This window comes from Medicago truncatula, chromosome 4 (assembly GCF_003473485.1).
Source record: "Medicago truncatula cultivar Jemalong A17 chromosome 4, MtrunA17r5.0-ANR, whole genome shotgun sequence".
NCBI lineage: Eukaryota > Viridiplantae > Streptophyta > Magnoliopsida > Fabales > Fabaceae > Medicago > Medicago truncatula.
The window spans coordinates 56,080,384-56,106,390 of NC_053045.1; the positions used below are offsets into that span (position 1 = coordinate 56,080,384).

The 26,007-nt window shown below is 32.7% G+C and overlaps 3 protein-coding genes across 23 annotated transcripts; 1 reads left to right on the top strand and 2 right to left on the bottom strand.

Moving 5' to 3' along the window:
* Positions 1-824: 824 nt before the first annotated feature.
* On the bottom strand, positions 825-5,600 carry LOC11443702 (probable xyloglucan glycosyltransferase 5). Of its 20 annotated transcripts, none has more exons than XR_003011678.2 (6): positions 5,051-5,595; positions 4,160-4,326; positions 3,861-3,925; positions 2,653-2,717; positions 1,760-2,030; positions 825-1,319 (listed from the first exon to the last, which is right to left on the bottom strand). XR_003011678.2 is itself a non-coding variant. In XM_024782974.2 (6 exons), the coding sequence occupies exons 4-6, from the start codon at positions 2,669-2,671 to the stop codon at positions 1,021-1,023; spliced, it is 600 nt and encodes a 199-aa protein (XP_024638742.1). In that variant the 5' UTR covers positions 2,672-2,717; positions 3,865-3,925; positions 4,160-4,326; positions 5,051-5,594; the 3' UTR covers positions 825-1,020. The 20 variants fall into 20 exon arrangements, 12 of the variants coding, with proteins under 12 accessions (XP_024638742.1, XP_024638741.1, XP_039689458.1 ...); XM_024782974.2 differs by having other exon boundaries at positions 825-1,305; positions 1,760-2,055; positions 3,865-3,925; positions 5,051-5,594; XM_024782973.2 differs by having other exon boundaries at positions 825-1,305; positions 1,760-2,055; positions 5,051-5,594.
* Positions 5,601-8,948: 3,348 nt separating this feature from the next.
* On the top strand, positions 8,949-18,164 carry LOC11445491 (probable anion transporter 6, chloroplastic). 2 transcript variants are annotated; one of them, XM_003609422.4, is made up of 15 exons: positions 8,949-9,543; positions 9,670-9,815; positions 11,492-11,591; positions 11,966-12,018; positions 13,134-13,208; positions 13,302-13,382; positions 13,509-13,570; positions 14,240-14,304; positions 14,504-14,619; positions 15,709-15,745; positions 16,659-16,754; positions 17,159-17,300; positions 17,414-17,466; positions 17,567-17,653; positions 17,742-18,164. In XM_003609422.4, exons 1-15 carry the CDS (start codon positions 9,160-9,162, stop codon positions 17,841-17,843), a joined length of 1,599 nt encoding a protein of 532 aa, XP_003609470.2. In that variant the 5' UTR covers positions 8,949-9,159; the 3' UTR covers positions 17,844-18,164. The 2 variants fall into 2 exon arrangements, with proteins under 2 accessions (XP_003609470.2, XP_024638617.1); XM_024782849.2 differs by having other exon boundaries at positions 14,243-14,304.
* A 243-nt stretch (positions 18,165-18,407) lies between these two features.
* On the bottom strand, positions 18,408-20,826 carry LOC11438182 (heparanase-like protein 3). Its single transcript, XM_039832818.1, is given in 7 exon segments — positions 18,408-19,122; positions 19,229-19,315; positions 19,401-19,590; positions 19,979-20,209; positions 20,421-20,526; positions 20,528-20,567; positions 20,798-20,826. Coding segments are annotated over 7 exon segments (702 nt in total). The 3' UTR covers positions 18,408-19,103.
* Between the last annotated feature and the right edge of the window lie 5,181 nt (positions 20,827-26,007).

Sequence of the window (26,007 nt, forward strand, 5' to 3'; positions counted from 1 at the left end):
ATAAATGTGATTAATGATGAAAAAAATTACTTTATACCCTTGCAATTATACCACTACCCCCATAAATCATTAAAACTATCGATTTTAACTCTTTCCAAATCACACTCATTTACCCTCCATAGGGTTTGGTTGGTTCAACGAAGGGGAGTGAAGGAGAAAAGAGGGAAGGGGAGTGAAGGGATTTTAATTATAGGGTTTTGCTAGAAGTCATCCATGAAAGTGTCTTTTAGCAATTCACACCTCAAGGTGAGATTATCCATTTTTTAGTTATAACTTGCTAAAAGACACCTTCATAAAAATTAGTTGGTGTCTTTTAGCAAATGCCTATAGGATAACTTGCTAAAAGACACCTTCATAAAAGGTGTCTTCTAACCAAACCCTTGATTATATACCTATGTTAAGGAAACTAGATCTCCTACCCGTACTGTCGCACGGGTCATTTATAGTGTGTAATAAAATAAAGCAGAATATAACATATAATAAATTTCATGTATAATAATAAAAACTCAATATCATATATAAGACACCAACAAATTTTTTTTGTCAAAGATGACATTATTTTTACATCTTTATCATTTTCAATGTTCATACATTTTAGATTAGGTACGTAACAGATTATTTTTAAAACCAAATAGGTGTGTGTATTCTTAAAATTTTAATGAAATTTATGACTTTTAAAAGCCTATTTATCTTTATACGCAAGCCTAATATTATTATTTTTTCTAATATATTTGTCATAAGTTGATAAACAAACTTGATATAGATGAAAGTAATTTACAAAGATAATAGGACACTGGTTTAGTAAAAACGTTCTTGACTTATCATTATACAATCCAAGAAACACCATTTCAATAATTTGAGAAAAGCAAGTAACAAATATTAACTCAGAATGCAAATTATCTTTGCATTTCAACGGTAAGTTAAACTTCCCAACACAACGATTACGCTATAAGATCTCAAACATCCTTAGAACCAAGTAAGCGCAATATTTGAACTTATAATAAGTGATCAGATTATGGTTTAAACCTTATATGATAACTTAAAGTGTGTATCAAATATTGCAAAAAATACATAGTTTTTTACATAGTCACAGCTCATTGCACAATTCAGTTTTCCAGCTTTATATCCGGTCCTGGCCAAGCGATGCCGATAGATTATGTTGACTGCCTTTAAATTCCACTTAGAGACCTCGACCTTAATTAACCATTCTATGATCTCATCTTCAGAACCCTCAAGTACTTGAATTAGTAAAAGATCACATGGATAATCAATTTGACAGACTGCATAAATTGCCTGTGCATACACCTGATAAAGCCAAACTGTGCAAAATGAACAAAATATAAACTCCATATTTTGCCAATGTCATTGATTGCTTATAATAGTTGAAAATTCATTAAACAACTCAACATCAAATGGAAACTCATCTACAGCTGCTACAATAATATTTATCTTCTTTAATTACTAAGAAGCTATGTGTATTACAGAAATCTAAAGTAATGATATCTATAATCTACATCAATACAATGCTAATTCAAGCTTTTGCACAGGGAAAGTATTTGTGTTTCTAAGTCTAAGAGGTTGCAGATAATTCTCAATGGAGTTAAAATCTTAAAAGTATAATGTGTCATGTATCCTCTTGCGACATCTGTGAAGAAATCTACGTTCGACTTAAACAAATTAACACTATTGCACGGAAACTTGCTGGTAGCTTCGAAATCACCTCTTAGCAAAAATGAAACGCAGAAGTTTGGTGACATACCTCTTTCTCATTGCACATTGGAATTTGAACCAAAACCATTGGATAAATGCATACAGATCCTTCAACATCATCAACCTTGAATGGATCCATGTTAATCCTTGGCTTAACCTTCTTAAATTTGACACCCCAATCAAAGAAGCATGCGGTCCACAAATTGGATAAGAAACAAAACAATACAAAATCCAAGCAACATAAGCCATTTTGAAAGAGCCTGAATGGGTGGAGCAATGTAGTCAGCATGAAACAGACTTCTCCCTCCAGCGAGAATTTTCTGAACCAATGCCAACGATAAAATTCTGTTCAATTATAAATTTAGCTGAGAATAAGATTGTAGACCGCAACATATTTATAAATAGAATACACAAGCCTACTCGGATGCAAAGTAAAATAAAAAAACATGTTCCTTACATTATACATAAAACTTTTTAGAACACCCTTTTAGAGAGATTTTTTTTTAGGTGGCTTGAATAAAAGAATTTGCAAAGTAAATATAGAATTTTAACAGACCAGAAAAGTCTTCAATCAATTTCACATGAGCCAACATAGAATAAACTTATGGAGATAAAGATCAATGACATTGAAAAATGTTAGCGGCTATAAAAAGCCTAAAGGAGTTTCAATGACATTCAAAATTTCTAATGATGACTATTTTATGTATAAAGGCACCATTGTATAGCCTTATCTTAAACATACATGCCACTTGTTAGAATATACTGTAGCATTTGTTTGAACTGAAGACACAAAACTTTGAAACACTCTACAACAAAAACTTCCCTTAATTGCTTTCGGTGCCACAACTTTCCCAAAGGAACTCCATATAGTCACATTGCAATCTATCTTAATTCTCATTAGGAATTTAGTATATAAAACAAATAGAAGAATATTAACTTTACCATCAGTATTAGCATCCATTCCAAAGACCAGAAAAACTCAAATCAACAAATCATTGATTTACATTCTACAAAATAAAAAATAGAAAAGGAAGAATAAGGTGAGAAATTATAATCTGTCAAATGCATCAAATACGTTGATTTGAATAAAGAGAACTCATCAGTATTGGTATCCATTCAAAAGACCAGAAATAACTCAAATTAACTTATTGTTTTCTATTCTACAAAATAAAAAATAGAAGAGGAAGAGTAAGAGTAAGAAATTAAAATATGTCAAAAGCATCAAATAAGCCTACATAGCTTAATGCAATCTAAATCATTAGTCCATGTTTGCCAGAGTAATTTTTTATAATCGTTAGTAGATTAAATATAAAATGAGACTAAGTAAGAAGAGTTTACCCGCATCAATATTTGATTCAAGAACAATAGGACCATTTATAACAAAGATTTAACAACTACCTTCAAATATGTTCACACTTCACATAGTTATGATAAATGTCTAGAAAATTACATCCACTACCCCTGTATTTTAGTTACAGGCTTTCACTGAATCTCTCATATTTTTAAATTTTAATGATAGAACATATGCAATAACAGGACATATTAAGCACATATTGTTGTATGCTTGAGAAACCTGTTTTGATAGTAGAGATAAAATGTAGAATCATATAAAATTTAAAATGAACCCGTGAGCATTCTGTTTTAAAAAAAACCTTCTCAACCTTATGTTTTAGCTTTGAATGCTAAAAACTAAATAAACATGCATCTGCATACTCATATAAAAGCTTCATATAATTTTTGTTGGCATTGCAAACCTTAATAGCTTTGGAATAGCATATGTACAATGAATAAGAGTTATTTCAAGATCATTAGCTCCCTAAGATTATCTTCAAGATTTTACAAAATCATAACAGATGCCGTTTCCAAAAACGGGAATAAAGTTGTATATATATAAAGTAGACGTATATACTTTTTATTTAATTTTTGTTGGAGTTGCAAGTTGCAACCAACACTACTGCATGTAATTAAACAAAATAGCAAATCTAAAAGTATTAAAACCTTTCTAGTCAGAGAATTCAAATAGAAGTTTAACCTCAAATACAAACATAATATGATAGTTATCATCACAAAAAAAACGTACAGAAATAAAATCAATTATTGAGAGATTCCAAAGGAAAGAACTTCACTACTTGGCTCTCTACAACACTCACCTACCAGCTGTTGTAGCACTGCCACGATGTCCCCATCTCCCAAATACATATCAGCTACTAAGAATCTAAAAAGAATCACTACATAATCAGTGTCCAATTCTTTACAACTAAAAAGCATCTAAAATGAATGAAACTAAGAAGAAGAAAAATCAATTCTTTACATAATTAGTGTCCCAACCCCTAATTTGAAAATTCATAAACTGTAAAATCAACAAACCAATCAAAAACAAATGATTCAGTTACTCTCAATTTCACAACAAACCATTTAATACCATAAGAGAAGCAGATTTAAGCACTACCTTAACGGTCAAAATCAAATCATCACCGAAATGGGTCGCCACTACAACTTTGAGTTATTGATCTGCCACCAAGTTCAAAGCCAGTGAAGTTACAGAAGCAAAACATAAGGAAAACCCGCTACAGCTTAGGTACTCCAAAAAGTCATGATGGCAAATGCTTCTCTACACTGCAATCAGACATCGGAAGATCGGAAGAAGAGGATGGGTCACAAACAGTCCAAAAGTGGGGAACATTAGTAGTTTGATGAAATTCGACCATGTTATAGTGCCACTATAATGTGTAAGTCGTGCACTCTTATGAACCTCGTCACTACTTTTCTAATAAGTTAGTTTCTAACAATATTGATAGTGTAGGCAAACTAACATTTCAATTTCAATAATTGATATTGTAGCATCATTAATGATTAATTAATATAGTTAACAATGTAAGCTAAAATTTCAATTTCAATGTTTGATGTTGATTCATATACAGGGAGAAAACCCCAGATAGGCACATATAAACCAGAAACCAAAAAAATTATACAATCATCACTAATTTTAGCTTAAAAATAAAATGAAGAAGCTATAACTCAAAATTCCAATTGGATATCCTGAAAAACATCTTGATGCAATGGGAGTGTTCCTGCTGTGTTGTGTGTTCTTTTTAACATATAATTTCCAAATTACTTCAAATGTATTTTAGTTTAACTTCACATTCAGCTAAAAGTTTGGTTGAAGCATTTTATCAAACAGAAAACATGCAGTGTATCATTAGGCACAAAAAAGAAAAATCAAAACGAAACAAAAACAACACAATTCAATACATAAAATCACTTCAACTCAACCATTTTTTTTCAACATGAAAAGCCAAGGTGAAAGAAAGAAAACAAGGCATTTTAAAAGCGAGTTTACCTTTGACAATGACGGAGGACGAAGATGCGAAACCGGTGAGACAAACCACGATGAATCGAGTTAGGGTTTTGAGAGAAAACCGAATGGAGGTAAAATTGAAGGAGAGAAGACGTTAGAATAGATGCCTATGACGCTGCCGGAAGAAGGAGGTGATGCCATCGGAGGAAGGTGGCGAGATTACATGTGAGGAGGAAAACGGCGGTGCATGAAACGAATCAAAGTTTACTGGTAATAGGATTGTTAGTTTACACGGTCTTTCTTCTCCAATGCAGTTGGGAAGATGTTTATCGGTAATAGGAATTGTGTGTATGTTACCGATGCACTTGTGAGTTGAAATTGAAAGACTGTGTTTATTCGGAACAGATGGATTGTGTGGAGATCAACACAGATGCATCTAATCAGAACAGTTTGGAGCCAAAACCATCAGGATTAGGGTTGGCACAAATTGTTAGCAATGTTATTCATATTAGAAACTAGAACGCCGATCCGCGCCGCACAGAAGCTACAATATGATCAATATTGTAACGCCTACCAAACATGTTACACCAAAGAAATAAACGGTTTTTAATGACAACATAACATATATTATGAAATATTACACATTTCGAAATAGAGAAATAATATTTGAACATTCATTTAGTTACAACTTTTGCAACAACTTTTTCTCTCATACTCACATTACTTTTTACTTTATCTCTATTGATATGGTTTTCGTGCCAATACCACTTTTTTCTTTGTAAAATATGGTTGTCAAATAAGTTGTCACCAAATTGGTTGTTCAAATAACACTCCTCTTCAAAATATTTTTTCGTACACGATATTAGATGTCACATCAATATCTTCACCATCTTCATTAGTTATCAATATCTTTAGTTCTTCTCTAGATGTAACTCTTGTTAATTGTCACGAAAAATGAGACAGCTAAAGGTGACAGCTAAAGGTAACTGTCGTCTTTGAAACTTGAAGGATCATGAGTGATGCACGCATGAGATTTCTGTAAAACATGTGTAAAAGGTATAGTTGTTTCTATAAAAAAAAAAAAAAAAAAAAAAAATTAGAAAGAAAAGTGGTGTAATTTTTTAGATGAAAAGATGGTATAATTATTTACTTGACAAAATACACAATTATTTTTTAACATAATTTTTCATTTTATGGAAACTTAAAACAATTGTTAGAAAGATGCTAAAAAAGTCCATGTAAACTTAGCTCAGTTGATCAAAATAATGCATAATATATATAAAATTCAGGGTTCGAATCCTCGACACCATAAAAAAAAAAAGACGCTAAAAAACAGTAGCAATCATATAAAAGATTCGTAATGATCTCAATGCCATTTAATCATTCCTTCATATTATCAAAAATAATAAATAATCATTCATTCAATATCTTTTTCAAATGGACAATGGTTTCAATATCATTTATAGGAAGGCTTAAATATTTGTCCACTTTTCCAACCCACTTTGAGAGTCTCGTATACTTATCCCATATGGGAACCTAGCTTCAACACAAGTACCAAACAAACTATCTTCATTTGTGCTTGCACCTTTAATATAATTGATAAAGGTTAATTTTCACAAATCTGCAATGCAATTTCTTAAAATTATTGACCTCATAAATCATTAACTTATACCAACATTAAGCTTAGTTCATTTTTCTCAACTCATGCAACATTTAATTTTTCGTGAAGGTGTGTGTATATATAAGATGTGAATGTTAGTTTTAATTTTATAAGATAAAAAAATAGTGATAAAAACATAAATTTCACCTGTTCCTCTTCGGATAGAATTTTCATTGTGGTGAATTAAAAGAAAATAGTGTCACAAAGAATGGACAATTGATATTTTGGTGAATTATAAAACAATAGTAGAAAATCTAAAAGCTAAACCTTCGTATAAAAGAAAACAATCGATCTGGATTCCATGTTAAATTCAAATTATCTTATCAACATTCCTCCATATAGTCCAATAAAAAGAATAATCAAATGAAAAAAATTATAAATGATATGCCTTTATAATGTGATTTTATAGAGAATGAAGAATTGAATACAAAATGCATAAAAATTCCAATGCCCCTCTAATTGAAAATGTCACGGTGAGAAAACCTCTCAACGAATATACTTTCCTTTATTTTTACATGTGATTTTATTTTTTGCTGAAAATAACCTGAGAAACTTCATATAATTAAGGGGAGGGTTAGAATGTAATTTACTGTATCATTTACAATAGTTTTGGTTGAAGTCTTTTTTTTTTTTTGAAGGAAGTTTTGGTTGAAGTTAGATACCTCAAAATTCATTTTCTAAAAACATTGAATAAATAAAAGAAGAACAATGTTCCTTTTTCTCTACATTACCGTGAAAGCAAATGTGTGTGAGTTTATATAGAAAGAATATATTTTCTCCCTTTGTACAACCGTTTCTCCCCCATCAAAGGAAATTTTGTATATAAATTATTAATGATAATGACTAATAAAAATGATTTTAAGAAGGAGGATGATTAACTGCTATTTTTAAGGAAAACGGAATCGTAAATGGATATCAAATCAAACAAATATCAACTACTTAATAAGTAGATTATTTCAGAAGGAGATACAAAAATATTGCTAACAAAACATTGCTCAATAAACCACGGATAGTTTCACATTACATAAAAAAAGTAACATCCCAAAACAAAGAAGCAGGAAATAAGGGTTATCTCATTAAACCACGAAGGTTTTAGCATGAGAACCCTTTTAAAAGAAAGTAAAGAGCCAAGGGAGGAGCTACAGAAACTGGATTTTGGGTCGGATAAGACAAACTTCTTCACAGACAAACTTCTCCACAGAAATCTGAAACTAAATTTGTAAAAACAGCAAATACAATTAAGGGAACCATGTACATGTGACCATTACGTATTTAAATAAACATTGTCATAAAACTAACCATAAAAAAAAAAAATCAAAAAACAGAAATTTTAAAATCGAAACATTTGAAAACCCACACAATCAACATCCCAATCTATGGTGTACATCCTATACTTCAAACGAAGGCGGTTGATAGTTCTGTAAAATTATGTGGATGGGTTACGGCTCAAAGGTCCTACAAAAAAAAGAAGCAAAACACCATGTTAGAAATATTAACGGAAAAACATGTTGTACAAAAGAAACGAAAATAGGGAAGGCATCCTAATGATGACAGATGTTATATACCTGTGAGGCAATGGTAGGAGAGCAATGCACCGAGAGGACGATCAGCCATGCTTGAAATAGGGAGGTGAAGTTTTGATTTTCTTAAAACAATTTCATAATTTTTAAATTATTCACGTCATAAAAAATTAAACATGAAAATCTAGTAACTAAAAACTCCATAAATAATCAACCACAAAAGTTTTAACAAAATATTTGAAAAAAATTTTAGCACAAAATTTATTAATAATGTTTTAATATATAGTACAATTAAAATAAATATATTACAATAGAAAAAAAAATTAGAACAATGTTGGTAAAGAAAAGAAAAGAATTCTCGTAAAAAAAATAGAAGAGAAGAGTATGTAGTTCTCCTAAAAAAAAAAGAAGAAAAGGATGACATTGTAATGTTACAAAAAAGAGGATAATGTGCAATATGTTAAAAACATTTAAATTTTTAATAAGGATGATTTTATCATTTAAAAATAAATACGAAGATAATTATTAATTGAGCGTGCGTATAATGAAATTTACAAATGATATTTATAAACAAATTAGTTTATGACTCATCATTGTAATAGATGGATTAATTTATTCTCAATTTAAAAATGTTATAAATAATTTAATTATTATTCTTTGTTGATTTATAAGAAAATTGTGAGAGATCAAATTGATCGTTTTGCTAAAAAAGTTGAAGCCAATAGAACATTTTTATTTATGGAACAAAAAAATGAAATTGTGGTGTTGAAAATTTGGCATTTGATGTGAGCCACAAGCATGAAACTCCTCCGTGGCTGGCTACCTCTCAAGACAATAGAACATCAATACCATCATGCCTTTGTCTTTCCTTCTGTGAATGTTATTTCATGCTATGCTATGTTATGTTATGGCAGTAACCACACTTCAAAAAAACAACCTTAATAAACTCTTCCTCAAAAATCATCATCAAAATGACCATAATCACTCTCAAACCACATAATAGTAAATCATCATGTTTCTTTACTCAACCTCAAACTCAGAATCAAATAACAAATTCACACAACCCTTTTATCAAAACCACTTTTCAACGTTTTCACTTCCACTTCACACCTTCCAAACTCATCCACAGAACCAAACAAAGAACAGTAGTTTCATGTAGTAATACTCAACAAGATATCAAAGAAACCCATAATAAACTGTCCAAGACCAAAATCAATGCTCTCTCCGACCTCGACGATGATGTTGAACTTGAACAACACTTGTCTGGCAATTGGCCATCATGGAAGAATCTTCCCCTTAGATACAAACTCATTGGAACTACTTCACTTGCCTTTGTTATCTGTAACATGGACAAGGTTCTTTCTTAGTTACTTTAATCTTCTTTTTCATTATTATTGCAAACCCATAATTCAAAATTGATTTTTTCTTACAATGAGTTTGAATGGCAGTGTTAGAATTTTCTTGTGTTTAATTGGGCACAGGTGAATTTGAGTATTGCAATAATTCCAATGTCACATCAATTTGGATGGAACTCATCAACAGCAGGGTTGGTTCAGTCTTCATTCTTTTGGGGTTATGCATTGAGTCAATTGCCTGGTGGTTGGCTAGCCAAGATTTTTGGTGGCAGGTTAGTTACCACAAGCAATACATGCTTCTTGTACAAATGTTAGTATGTTAATTGTTATGATGGTATTTTCTCAACCATTTGTATGATAGTATGTTAAATGGTGTGACACAAGTGGTAGATAGTTGAGTCCCTCAACCATTTGGTCCAGAGTTCGATCTCTTACTGATGTTTATGGAAAAACTTATGTTGGGAGAGGTCTATCCTTAAATGGATCTTATTTACCTTAAGGGATTAGTTTCCATAGTGTGCACGGACCTTGGTTTACCCTCAAAAAAGTTAAGGCCATGGTGTTTGGACTTGATTTTCTGTTTGGGTACTCAGCTTACTTAAGTGTGTATAGCGTAAGGACTTGTCATATAAGTGCTTATGTATAAGCTATTTCTATAACAAAAGATAAAATGAAGTCAAACTATTTTCAAATTCTATCATGGAGAGCTTATGCAAATAAGCTGAAAACAATTTATGGAAATGTCACAAGTAGTTTCCATAAGCTTTCCATAACAGTTTCACAAGTGCTTATGTCAGTAGATAAGCTCAAATAAACCAATTTGTACAAACTCTTGAGGGATTTGAATGTAGCTTATTGAAGTATTGTTTGTTCTCTTTACCAAAATTAAAATGAAAACTACTTGGAAGTATGGTGGAGTGGAATTTAAGAAAAGAAAGCTCAACTGAGCTGACATAGAATTGGTAAAAGAATATTGCATTTATTTCTGTTCTACGTTTTATTTACATTCTAGAAGGAACAGAGCTATTGAAACCGAATTTTGCATATATTCATTGTGCAAGATAAGTCTTTTCTATTTTGATGCACCTCTCTGATTATTTTCATATCCAAAAGTCTCCTTTTTATAATGAATATGATGCATACATGTTAATTGTAAAAAGGTGGGAAGATCATTGAGTTTTGTTCCTGAATGAAAACTTGGGTATCTGTCGTCAATAAATGATTCAGGATATATGTTTTTCTTTAGAGAGGATTAGTAAAAGAATCATGTTAGGATCGAGGAGAGGGTCATTTAGTAAGTTAACTTGTTACGAATTTTCTACTTAGGAATGTAGGGAAGTTCCATATTTCTTCCTTCCTAAAGTTCAAGTTAAAATTTGCACCAATTATATACTTTTCTCCATGCTGCACCAAGGTTTTATAAAATTCGATATCATTTTGATAAGTAGAAGTAAGAAAAGTTATAAATTCCGACTAGCATCATTGCATCAATTTCTGTTTATGCTTTGAGGAGTAAATAGTGGTAAATGATTTGAGATTTTGGGTATCGTCCATTAGTCAATGAGTCAATGTTTGGACCAACTTTTGAAAGAACTAAATATTTGAAATGCTTAGCAACAAATATCTCACCATGCAATCTCTTTTGTAATGTGTTTATTTGACTTAGGATGGACATGTCTCTTTCTGAATATCAATCCTGATTTCCATGAAATGGAGGCCAAACTAGAATTGCCATTCTTGTATACTAAACATACTCTTCATGACATGTTTTCAAGTAACGTCAAGCCGTTATTGTCGAGTACCTTTTATTTTTTAAAACCTGTCATCGTTGTTCTTTAATAATACCTTCGATCAATGCACTTTTTGTCCATTTAATAATTTCTGATCGAATTATAACAAACATGTCGAAACGCCCTTTTTTGTTGACAATTATCTCATTCTTTTTCAGGAATGTTCTTGTGGTTGGAGTACTGATATGGTCAGTGGCTACAGCTCTTGTTCCTTTTCTTGCTGGATATATGCCCGGCTTAATATTGACAAGGATTTTGGTCAGTAGTTCCACTTTAACTTCTCATCTTTAATGTATTCATTTTTCTTACTTTGCAGATCTAATATCTGCTTATGTAGTCAATATATTCTGTCATGTTAAAATTTCACATGGTCTTGACATGTAAATTTTTTGCAAGGTCAGGTGAAATTGTAATTTTCAATTTATGCGTATGAATCCCTGATTGATCTCAAAGAATGTCATGTTTTTATCGCATTTATCTTTCCACAAGATGTTCTACTTTTATTTACTACTGTTAGCTCTATTCAGGCTTTCTTTATGTGCACTTATTTCTATTTAACATAAACCTTGGTTGCATTTGATATACTTTTCAGCACTATTATATTAAACACTCACCTTCCATTTCATATCTAGGTTGGGATAGGTGAAGGTGTTTCACCATCTGCCGCTACTGATCTCATTGCCAGGCATGTAAACATCCAAATACATTTTTGGTTCAATATGATCTGTTAATTTGTATTATTCTTTTACAATTTGATTGTTTTACTTATCTTTTTACTTTTCTAGTCAGTGTGTTGATTTTAGATTATTCTACTTTTAACAATTATAATTTGAAACACTTGGTTTCTCACCTAAATGCTAAATGTGTTGGTGGAAAATCTAACTTGAAGATAAAAAAAATAAAATAAAAATAACGATGCAGAACAATAGGAAGAATTTTTTGAAGCTGGACAAATATGTTTTTACCATTTCACACTATCCATCTATCTATCCAAATATGTTTACAACCAGATGTTCCGCTGCGGACTCGAGGATTAGTCCCATAGCAGGTCCAACTGGTTTAAGCCCCACTACCTTGGGGTGCCTATTGAGGGTCAAAGACCCTAATTACGGTGGGTTAGCAACAAAAAAAGAAGAATATGTTTACAACAGAAACAGAATTACACACATTATAGAGAATGCAGAATTCACACATAAACTAAAGAAATAGATAGTCTACTGTTATAAGTCAATTCCTATCCAAGAAATTCGACAATTCCTTTCCGAGAAATTCGAGAATCTTGGTCTCTCGCTTACAAGAATTAGAAAGCTTGGTCTCCCCTCCCATAACCACTTTCCCCTTTCCTTTCTGTTTATTCCTAAAAATAAATATTATGACTGACACGTAAGAAATACATAACTGTCATAATAAGAAATCTAACTCTATCTCCCTCCCAAAATGGATAAGGATATCTTGCTCTAGGAATCTAGGGTTAGTTCCTAGGTGAGCACGCTGCTTTCTCCTTACCGAGGCTGTTTTTAATCAAAATGAAGTCGTTACGCAAACAGTGATTATGAGCGGAGAAAATTAATGTTTTGGTAAAATCCAACTTCTATGTAAAATTGTTGGTTTCTTCCTCAGCCAACTAATTATTGAGACAAGTTAAACTTAAGTTTGTACATTTATGTTTATATTCAGTTCTAAATCATGGTTCTTCAATTCAAACTGTAAGCTAAAGAGTCATTTTGACAAGTATCATATGTTTGTTCTGCCAAATACAATATTACCCTTTTTATTGATAAGGTTCATCACCATGTGCAGGTCAATACCATTGGAAGAGCGCTCACGGGCAGTAGCATTTGTATTTGGTGGCTTGAGTGTTGGAAGTGTTTTGGGGTATGCAATGTCTAGCATGTAGTAGAATCATATAGGATTGTAATTTGTTTTTTTATTATCCAACCTCAACTTTAACACTGTAATATTTGTCAGGCTTCTTTTCGCTCCTCCCCTCATCCAAAGTATTGGTTGGGAATCGGTATTTTATATATTTGGTCTTTTGGGTATTGCTTGGTAAGTAGAAATGACTAATATCCCATGTCTACTATTTCTGATAGTGAAGTTTCTCAACAGAAAGCATCTTGTGGTGCAAATCTCGTAATTTGACTATGACTTTTGGTATTGCCATGAACTTTGAAGGTTTATAGGGTTTCAATTTCTCGAAGAAGGTGAAACACGGTTAGCTGCAGAATCTTTTTCACGTAAGCACTTAATTAATCTATTTTATTTTTTTACGTTTTATTAGTTTGAGCAAGAAGAAATAATGATTATTATTTAATGAATGGTAATGAATAATGCCTTTCTATTTGGAATTTGTTTTTCAATCTTTTTGGCTTCATGCGGTGCTGGAGTGCAAATTTAGCGAGATGATGTTTACTCTATAATCCTATTTGTTGGAAGCATTTTTTTCTTCGATTGAAAATCCCTGGGCTATACTACCCATCTTCTTAATCTAGCCTGGTCTGAGTGGTCTCTGTAGAGGTGTCACTTTTAACCATTGCAATAAAACGATCGTCACTCACCATCTTGTAGCCTCGTAACTCTGACACCTCTTGTTTGATGCTTACCATTACCATAATAACCTTTTAATAGATTGTCATTGTTACCTCTGCACTTGATGTGACTCACCTACATAATTACTTTTAACATATAGGATTGATCTGCACTTTTGTTTGGCAATTGTTAAATTGTAAATGAAGTTAGTGACAATGACTACGCCGTTCTTTATATGTTATGTTTTAAATGCTGCCTGCATGTTTATAAATTAGTTGCCTTTATGTTCAGTTCTAAGCTTTTGTTCTTTTGTTTACTTACTATGAGGATTGTGGTTTAATTGGTTGTTTCTCACTGTCAACTTTGGTTGTCCACAGCAGCCCAGGGCAACATGACACAATCATGGCAAACTTCTCTAAAAGAAATGAATAGCTCTTTGAAGGTACGGGTAAAAATTTTATGACAGTTTTGGCATGATGTTACCCTAATATCTCATTTTTTTAGCTTAAAAAATAGCAGGAATCTTTTTTGCATTTTGTGTGTGTCTGTGTAAAGAGATATACTCGTTAGATCCTTTTTCTGAGTGAATACATACAAAATATGCGATAGATCTTTGTTTTATGTTTTTTCTTAAAATGTAGGATGTACCATGGAAGGCATTTTTCCAAAGTCGCGCTGTATGGGCAATGATTTATGCTCATTTTTGTGGTAGCTGGGGTCACTATACCTGTCTCTCATGGCTTCCCACATATTTTAGGTAACCCATGAGCATTTAATTTACTTTACCTCTTTCTACTTTGGCTATATTTCATTTTAGCCCGATTAATAGGTAGTTGCTTAAAACTTTTTGCACCGATAATTTGATTTTCTTAAAAAAAAAACCATTTTAATATTTACTTGTTGATGTAATATTTTTCAGGCACGAAATTTAATTATCATATTATTGGTATGATTTAAAGAAGTGGGATTCAACTTTTCTTTACTTTTTATATGTACATAAGCTGGAATTAAATTTACAGTATTGCAATTTAGAATTTTTCACTCTTCAGTAAATTTCAATATGAAATTTGTCTGACTTGGGTGTTGAGTCATTTTCCTTATGGAATACAATATTTGTATCTTTGACTGCTCCTTTTGTGTCATATCCTCCATGACTAATATTGATAAACTTTGAAATTGAAATGTTAAGATAATTTATAAGTTAGGTTTGGTCATTAGATATTGTGAATCAAGAATGGTAGATTCCAAGGGTGTCCGTGGTGCGGTTTGGATTAGTTTTTAGGTAAAAAGTCATCCGATCCAAAATAAAAATCACATGCGGTTCGGTTTGGTTTGGATGATTATTATAAAAGAATCTGATCCGATCTGATCCAAATATATGCGGTTTGATTTGGATCGGTTTTTGGACATCCAAAATGCAACATGTATTTTTTTTTTTAATTAATATTATTATACTAGATTCTATAGTTTTCTCACTTGAGGCTCCCGCTTTGTTCTGGAATTTCCAAAGTTAATAAGTTATTTACATTTTCTCATGCATTGTTAGGATGAACAGCTGAAGAATTTTTTAATATGAAAGAAGTTAAGAATTTTCTTTTAGTCACATGTCTGAACCTTGGAAAACTTCTATCATTACTTTGCAGATATTGCACCGATGTTTAATGATGACCACTGACAGCCATTGCCATTTGGTCATACATTGAGCTTAGTTAGTTATGTATGAAAAATTACATCAACAGATTAAACAATTTTGTTGCTTACATGATAAGCAGTATATCTTTTAAAATTTGTACAGAAAGTTTTGACCCAATCAAGAATCTAATTTTTCCATCCATATGATGTGTAGTCAGGAGCTGGACCTAAATCTGACAGAAGCTGCATGGGTAAGACTAATAGCTATTTTTCTTTGTCGTTTTAGCCAACTCTGTCTCTTCATGCCTTGGGACTGAAAATGAACCGTTTTCAATATTTGTTTGACTTAGACAGAAAGTATGTGCAATAAGCCATCTGTTTAGTAGTTTGTTGTAAATAAGTGGCGCTAAATGTCCTTGTGTGAAGGATAAGACATACCAATTTATATGAAATTGTCATGTGGTAGTTATCTCATATTGATAACACTAGGAGGGATGTGGTGGATTGTTATTTTAGGGTCACGAGTAATAGCAAACAAACATTCATCATCACTCACTAGTAATTTCCTTACTAGACAGGGCATATCATGCTGATCGGCTTAGTTTTTAGTATTGGTTAATTAGATCTTGAGCAAAATGACATGCTTTGCATATAATTTTGCTGCAAGTTGCTTAATGCTGCAGTGGACCTCAAAATTTGCATATCATCTCTGATGAAATTAAGCATTTACAATGTAGATTATTATTTTTTTATAAAATAAATGAATAGTGTTATAGACCATTATGGCATAATTTGATCCATGTAGCCGACCTCGCTTAGCCTTAAGGCTTGGTTGCTGCTGCTGCTGTTGTTGAATAGTGTTATAGACAAGCTGTTGAGGCCTCCAGTTCCCAGTTCAACCTGTTTGACCTTTTGAAGACTAGTGATGATATGAAAATTTAAAGTAGATGTAAAATAACTAAATTAGTTACAAGATAATTATGTATGTGAAACATATTAAAAGTTTAAAATAGATGTAATATTATTAGAACAGAAAATTATGTATGTGTAACATATTACACTGTTTAGTCGTTTTTTAAAACATTGTTTAATGGTACTCTTTTTGGAGGAAACAGGACTAAGGTCACATACATGCTAAGAATTGTGAGTTCTAAATCATTTCAGGTGTCTATTCTTCCACCCCTGGCTTCAATATTTGTGACTAGTATTGCATCACAATTAGCTGACAGCTTGATTTCAAAAGGAGTTGAAACCACTACGGTATGAGAGGCATCAAAACAGCATTAAATCAATTATTTGTTGTTTATTAGTGAATACTTTTTTGACGGCTTACGATATCAAATATGTTCTAATAAATATGTACTGCTTACAATATCAAATATGTTTCCTTATGATATAGTTGACAATGACAATATTGTAAAGTGGAATTTTCATGCCTTGTAGCCACGACCATATCTATTGCTAACTTTGCAATCAAATTATCGGTAGACATAATGCATACCATTGTAAAGATGCATACTTCATCTAATTGTAGGTACACATAGTACATGTTTTGGTTGATGACACGATGTAATTGTGTCACTGACAACTTACAAATTTTTGAACATAATTTTCATGACTTTTATTCTTAATTTCTTTGGTGCCGGAATTTCTCTTAAATATAGGTTCGAAAGATCTGCCAATCAATTGCATTTTTATCTCCTGCACTCTGCATGACTCTTGCATCACTTGATCTAGGATTACCGCCCTGGGAGATGGTTGGCCTTCTCACAGGTGGTTTAGCCCTCTCAAGCTTTGCCTTGTCAGGTACTAGTTAACCCTGTAAATAGAATTTATCTGATTTTTAATATAAAAAATAATCAGATCATATACTCTTTTTTTGCCTTGAGCCCTTGACTTGTATTTATTTGCTTCTGCAGGACTTTATTGTACTCATCAAGACATCTCACCAGAATATGCAAGTATACTTCTGGTATGTGTGCTTACACTTGTATCATACAATGTGTAACTTCGTATACTTGTTTTTATTTGTATCTTACAATTCTGACATTTATATTTACTTTTTCTATCAGGGTATAACCAATACTGTTGGAGCTGTACCTGGAATTGTAGGTGTAGCCCTCACTGGCTATCTTCTTGATATGACTCATTCATGGAGTGTAAGTTGTGGCTAATGATAGATGTTTTCTCATAGTATAATGCATATCATTCAGTATTTGATTTTAAATTCATCTTCATACCATGTAGATATCACTATATGCACCATCAATCTTCTTCTATTTGAGTGGTACCGCCGTATGGTTGGTATTTGCCAGCAGTAAGCCTCAAAGTTTTTCTGAGGAAAACTGATCCATTTTTCAATCATTCAAGCAAACTATATGATAAACTGATTTTTGACCGAGGGAGTGAATATCTGTTTCATCGACAAGTCAAGATTATTTATGTACAAAAAATGATAGCATAGCTACATAGGTATATTACTTCTTTTTTCTTCTTCTTTTGTAGCTTACTATAGCAGTTGTTTATTTCTAATAGACGATGCTGGTTGGTAACCAAAAAATTGTAATGACATATTGTAATTTTGGAAAGTCAATAATTTGTTGTGTTGATGCTTTAGTTTCAAGTTTCAACCATAGAAGACAATCTGAATAATCTCAACATTTTAAGTCATGAATATTTCACCAAACTTCCGTGCAATAATTTTTCATTTTTTGTTTGTCACATTTTTGTAGCGTTAGTTGTGTAAGATCAACTAGGCTCTTGCCAATAAAAAGGTCATGGAGTGTCCTCAAAATTCTTTGGCTAAGTTCTTTTTATTAAAAAAGAAAAAGAAAAAATCGCATGAAATTGCCATAAACATAAAGGAATCAAACATTAAATGTGTGTGAGAAAATGACTCAATATCTACTGCAACAAAATTGAATGTCATTTTCAATTTATAATAAAATTTACAATAGTCATAATAAACTGAATAGTGCATTGAGAATATGCAAAACCAATCAAAATCCTAGTGCTCGACCCTCCAAACAATCTAACAGTGGTATTTTTCCTTTATATTTCTATGTTTTATTTTATTATCAATCACCAAGAGAAACCTATTTTTGGTTTCACCTAGTGATATTGAGCTAGCTAGCTGCAAATGGTAATAGCAGTATCTTGAATTTGAACAAATACAATAGAGAGAGGATCAAGTGTTATTGGCTTTGAAGAGTCAACATATATAGGATTCAGTGGAGGAATATCACCAGCTGAGTTTACACTTAGGATGTTTCCATTTAGTAACATAATTTGGCTATGTAAATCTCCATCCTTTGCTGTTAAATGGTCTCGTCTCTGTGATTCTACCACAAGAGAAGGGGAAGGTTTTGTAGCATAATTTGAGGCCACTGTGGCTTGAACAGTGGTGCTGTTGTCAAAGTTGAGAAACAGCATTGTGATTCCCTTCTGTAAGAGAGTATCATCAACTCAGATTTCACAAAATAACATGACTAATAAATAATCATACTAATACAAAACTTCACTCAGTGTCATTTGCACAGTGTGCATAAGTTCTGATCTTTTTTGTTCCATTGAAGGTAGTTGACATGACAGGACGCGTTCTCCCATGAGTCAATGCCAAAGAAGAGCGCTGTATGAAAGAAATCACATAACTCTATTATGTCATAGAATAACATTATGGTCTATGGAATAACTCTAATGCTTATTCTTTAACCATGAAATTCAATTTTTAGTACCTAAAAACCGTAGTTCCTCCTATCAAAGTCTGTCTGCAGTATGTTTTAGTGCTATAAGTAGCAGACATGCCAAGCTGGTCAAAATACCTGCATTCGATATGATTATATCGATAAAACGCTTTTAAGGAATTCCTACTGATGTATCGATAAATGGCGGGGAGTTTTCACTAACCAGAAGCTGTTGACAAATGCATCAGACACAAGATGATGGCCACTATTCCAAGCACCACCAGCCTCTCCAACCCATGCTTTAGCTGTGGTGCTTGATCTTTGAAGTACATTTTTAAGGCTGCTGAATGTGCCAGCCACTCCATCAAGATAGGTTGGATCAAGAATTTTTTCGGTTATGTGATCATCAACTCCTGCATGTAAGTAAATTTCTGTTATAATCGATGTTGGAAAATATAATCATATATCATAATATCTTGATATTATGCTAGAATATCTTAATCCATCTTCTAGGATCAGTTTTCAATCTTATCGTATCTTATATCATTTCCTATGATTAATTTCTATATCTTATTATTATCAACTGTTTCTCGACGTCGCTATTTATTTATTTATTTATGATTGAGTCTATGTATCCTATAAATAGAGAGCTGTGTTTAGTCTTTTGTATCAAGTCAGCATCAAGTTATTATCAATAGGTGTTATCTCCTCCTTTCGTCTAAAATCCAACAAATTCAGCAATTGAATTTCTGGAAATTGGGAAAACATGCGAAATTTTTATGCTGTTTTGTTGGAACATACCTGGTCCAAGGTTATAAATGTGGTGGGTGACCACATCTGCCAATTTCTCTGATCTGTTTAAGAACTTCTTAAACCAATTTGCATCAAAGAAGCCTCCAGGTGCAATGATTAGTGGCTTCTGCACAACCTCCCTATATACCTCTTGAACTATGTTTCTTAAAATAGTTGCATCATTAGCATATTGATATGGACTAATACTTATTCCAATTCCTTTTCCACACAATTCATTACCTGCCCAATAGAAAAACAGCATAAATTCTATAGAAATAAAATTTTCATTTTTATGTTTATTTTGACAAGGAATAACTACAAATGTTTATATCAAAATGTTTATTTGTTGAAAAATGGTTATCACTTCCAAGTGAACTTGGGAGATTTGTGATGGAAATAATTAGAGACTTAAGATAACCTTTTTGAATTATCAAATGAAACATTTGCTTACCGAGTTCCCAACCATGAATAGTGTAATTCTTGCTAACAGTATAACGTATAAAAGACTTGGCATTGGCGAAGTTACAAGCTGCAACAACAGAACCAGGCTTCAAAGATCTTCCCAGCAAGAGCATTTAATCCAAATATAACATTAACCCTGAAATATATCTACTTAAATAGGTCTTTCGTCCCTGCAAATATAGACCATTTGAATTTTCGTCCCTGAAGTTACTGATCCTTCCAATCTATCCCTGCAAATATTAATCATTTGACTTTTGATCCTAATTACATCTGATTAGTAACTTCATGGACGAAAATTCAAATGACCTGTATTTGCAGGGATGAAAGACCTATTTAAGCAAATCACCTCGCCCAATCATCACTTGCCACATAGGCACCACGTCGCTAATGACCATGGTAGACAAACTCGCGATCTGGACCGTAGAATCGTACGGTTCCACAATCTTGCCTAACCTCTTCGTGCTCATAGGTGGCCGGAATCGGAAAATGGTAAGAACGGCTTGGATCGCCGCGCAAAGACGCAGATGCGGTGGTAACGTAGATCCAGCCGAGTTAGGTTGAAAGCCCAGAAACCGGGTTCGTGGGTCGTTTTGCGATCCGGTTAGTGTTTCGTTTTCCAAAAATCCGGGTTTACCGGGTCGGGTTCGTGACCCGGTTCACAAAAAACGCATTTTTTCAATCAGAAAATAAATAAATAAAAACGTTTTTCACCCTTCTTAATCTCTTAAACGGATTCAAATCCTATCATTAAACCCATTGATTATTGAAGATCTTCCTAATACAGTCACTGTCAATAATTAGGGAAATTTTCCAATAAACCCATAAATCATGTTACCAATGCAATTTCTGTATTCATAGCACTCAACTTCCTCTCTTAAGTTGCTTATTTAATCAGTCTTCTACGTATTACGTCTGCAGACAACAATCCTTCATTCTTACTTTAAAAAAAAATAAAAAAAATCCTTCATTCTTAGCATCTCTATTTTATATTCAACCCTTTTCCCCTTGTTCTGTTCTACCATACCAAGTATCAATGGCATCAAGTTCTCCTATTGGAACTCTAGTTCTTGGTGCTCTCTCTACTCCCCCCGCAATTGCACCAAGACAGAAAATGAAATGAATTTTAAGTGTTTTTTTTTCTTTTTCTATTTAATGAAATGAATTTGAGTTTTATTTAAAGTTTTTTTCTATTAAACTATGTTGCTTCATGAGTATGTATGAATTTATATGCAATATATATGAATTTTTAAATTTGGTAGGATCTTACGATCCCCCGATTCACGATCTCATGGGTCCTACCCGATCTTACTTAGGATCTCGAGTTTGTCTACCTTGCTAATGACAGTCCACCTCAGCAAAAAAACCTAATTAGGACCAAAAATCAAATGATTAATATTTGCAGGGGCAGATTGGAAGGATTAGTAACTTCAGAGACGAAAATTCAAATAGTCTATATTTGCAGGGACGAAAGACATATTTAAGCCATTAATGATATACTTGATAAAAAACAGTTGCCAAATCACACAAGATGAATCTATTTAGCCCTAACGCGTAGACACGCAATTTCTTTCTTGTTATTTTGATAAATCTAAAGGGAGATCTGATTTTTACCCTGCTTTTTGGAAAAAGCTGATTAGCTCATCTTATCTTTTCATTGGTAAACACCCTTGAGTGAAACCAAACAATTCATTAGGGTTCAAAACAAAGGTAGTACAATGTTGCTTATTATCTTGAGTCCCATATGTGAGTTTATCTTGCAAGGTGCCACCCAATCTAATTTTCAAGGGTGAAAAGGCTGCAAAACATTCAAAGGCAATGATAACTTAATTAACTCTTAACAAAAAAATAATGAAACATGAATTATTAAATTTCTTATTTTTTGGGACCAAATCAGCATGTGAAAACTTTTTGTGGAAGATGATAATTATTAAAAAGTTAAGCAAGTTAAAGGACGCACTCTCATTCATTATTGATATTGTTCCAAATCAGCATTAGAAAAATTGGAAGATGATAATGGTATGTTTCAGTTTGGTTTTTATAACATTGATTTAAAGATGTCAACGCAAGTTAACCTACTATTTTTGGATATATCAAATCCTCTACTGCGCTGCACACAATCTGTTGGAGGAGAGTCATTGTATGGTGTATCTGAGTTCATTATTTTTACCTTTTACAGGCATATGAAGATTTAAATAATTCCAAAAAAGCTATGTTGATTTTATATATTTGATTATAAGAAAACTTAACTTATTGAAATACAATGTGGTTTTACTCATTTCAATTTTAGACTCTAAACAAATTCTCCACAGTAGAAATTGCAGTAGTTTGTGTAATGTTTACTGTCATTGTTGAATGGATTTAATGTTTCTTTATATGTTTCTCTACCATTATAGTTTTCATTGTTCTTCTCACAAATAGGGTTATGGAATTTCCTCAGAATTCTCTTTTCTTGAGTTCTCTTTTTTGGTTTTTCTTCTTATAATAAAGACCAGAGGGAGTACAATATATCTATAAAAATACAATAATATGACAAAATAGTAGGTTTTTATTGAAGTGTAAAAGTGGTTTACATTGACAGTGCTTGAAATACCAAAGGTGAAAATTGCTTGATGAGACACTCCGGTGTCAGTAGCAATAGATGGCGCAGACGCAAGCATCCTCTTGACAAGAACCGTAACTTGCAATCATCTCCTTGCACTTTGTATTACACAAATCTTTAAAACATTGTCCTTCTTCGAACCATGTTCTACTAAGGGGGTATTCACAAACTTTTGCTTCCACCTCTACGCATAAAAAGAAAAATAGGAAAGCAAATTAGAACTTAAATAAGGCTTATAATTGAAAAAACATGAGAGAATAAATATAGGTTACTTAGATATAGTTTGTACCCCATATAAAAATAAGGAGAATAGCAAGACATAGAAACATTAAGACGTTGTAGAATTTATTAGCACAGTAAGTCATAATTTCTAAACGTAAATAATGTTCAATACAAAAGATACCACAAAATGTTTGTGTCAATGTATGTGGAGGTAAAAAAAACTAGTTAAATTTATAGCACAAAAATTTTGCCGGATTGAAGATATTCAATTTATTATTACCAATCTACTTTAATCCATCCATATAGTTTTTCTATGAGACAAGTATGACAAAGTTTCCCCTAAAAAAAAAGTATGACAAAGCTTATTGGGCCAAAAAAAATATTATTATTATCCTTTTTTTTTTGGTACAATATTATCCATTTGTTTTAATTCGGCCAAAATTAAAATTATAATATGTTACCAATATATGTGAATCTGCACTTATTGTCTGCCTAAGAGTCAAGGACATGGCAAACTCTATTGGGCCGAAAATTAAACAATTTGGAGGTGCACATGTTATATGGGGTAATTGTTTTAAGACTATTACTTTTTCTACCCTATGCTTTTCGTCGCGCGTCTTATTTTTTTCTTCTTCTAATTTTACTCCTGGTTCGGATTTCGTTTTTCGGATTGCATTGTTAGAATTTTGCAGATGTTTCCGGATTTGAAAATCCGGAATAATGTTTTACCAGAACTTTTGTAATTTTAATCTTCAAAATTCGTAAAATAAAATGCAAATAAAATAAAAAACAGAGATAAAAAGACACAAACATAAAAACAACTTATTTTATTAATATATGAACAATACATTACAATAATTTTCAAGCTTTTTAAGCTTATTACATAAGATCCTAAATCTATTTCTACTCTTAACTTATTACATAAGCAATACCGGTGGCTCCCGCCACCGATGGAGAGGAAAGAGTGAGGGAGGAAAGAAGATGGCGGGGAAGAAGAAACCAATGCTGCCTGATAGGACATACTAGTAGCTTTGGTGTTGGTGGGGAGACAAAGGGGCCTTTAGGGAACAAGAGACCATGATGGTCAACATGACACCCAGGCAAACCAACCTCACACCTAGACTGACCCCTTCTCTATTGACCGATCATATGATCCCTGATGGATTTCCAAAGAGGCCTCTTTGTATGAAAGACCAACGATGAAAACACATCGTTGTAGAGGAGAAGAGGAGAAAGAAGAATGTGTGCAGATGTTTGAGGAAATTAACCATATTTATAGGGGAGGGGGTTAAAAATGTGGGGAAGCCATCAATGCCGATCAAAAAACCTATAGAAACACGTTTTTCAACTTGACCACCGTCCAAAACGTTTGAAAAACGTTTTCTTTGTGGTGCAGACCACCGGCCAAAAGTTCGGAATACACATATATTCCGGAATATATATTCCGGAAACATACGATGTTGGGGTGAACAAAGGGAAACTTGAGAATTTGAGTATGTGTGTTCCGGAAAACGAAATCTGGAATACCTCAGCATAGGATTCTTTTGTATGCACCACATTGCACCAAGAGTTTATGTGGTCCACAACATCCAAGGACCTCTATAAATACAGCATCTCCGGTTTTCAGCTTCAATACCATCAAAACACACAAACACACCAAAGAAAACCATGCAAATTTTTGTCATTAAGTTGAGGATCTTTCTCATGCGGTCGCAAATAAATGAGTTAGCTCTCTATTTGACTGCTTGATGAAGATCCTCAGCATGCTGTCAAAAATACAAACAACCACACCAAAGAGACCAGACCAAATTTTTGTCATTGTGCTAAGGATCTTTCTCATGCTGTTTTAAATATATAGATCTCTATGTAACAACATGATGAAAATCCTCAACATGCTGTCAAAAATATATAGATACTCTTTGATGCCTCCTTGATACATAGATAACTCAAAAATATCAAGAGGTTTCTATGAGTTCGATCCTTCTGTCTGCCATATGAATATGTCATTTGGCAAGGCAGCAAGATCGAACTCAAAGAAATCCTCTTGAAAACACCTTCCCGAAAGATTCAACATTTCTGTTATTATGGTTTTTTTTCAACTGTTTATTTGTCTTATGTTGATTCTATTTATGTTATGTACATTTGTTCTATTTTTTTCCAAGGCATTTGCAAGAAAATGATCCAAACAAAAGGGTCTGATGCAGTTCGGACTTTAAAATCCGGAATAGCTTCATGCATTCCGGATTATAAAATCCGAAAACCCTCAGTAACATTTTGGCCGGTGACGTTTCACCAAAGGTTATGCTGGTTTAGTGGAGTTTTAATACGTTTTTTTGGACGGTTTTGAATGAAAAACAAGTTTAACTTCCAAATTACCTATGACTTGTTATAGGCTATAAAAAGGTTTGGATCTTCAACATTTTCCTTCATTCTTCTTCACCCTCCTTTCTTACATTTTCTTCAAAAAAAAATTAGTTTTTTAGGTAGATTTTAGGAGTGTTAGTGGTGTCATGGTCATTGTTGACCGCTCATACGACCCCTGCAATTGCATTGCAGCTTATGCAGGGGTCGTCTAACGGTCAACAAAGACCCTTGACATCAAAGAAAGACACAAAATATTCATATTGTATTTGTCCGGATTATATATTCCGGAAGCACTAACAATCTGGTCCGGATTACGTAATCCGGACCAGGGGTATTTATGGAATTTTTCCAGGGCGCGCGAGAAAGCCACAGGATGGGAAAAGTAACAGTC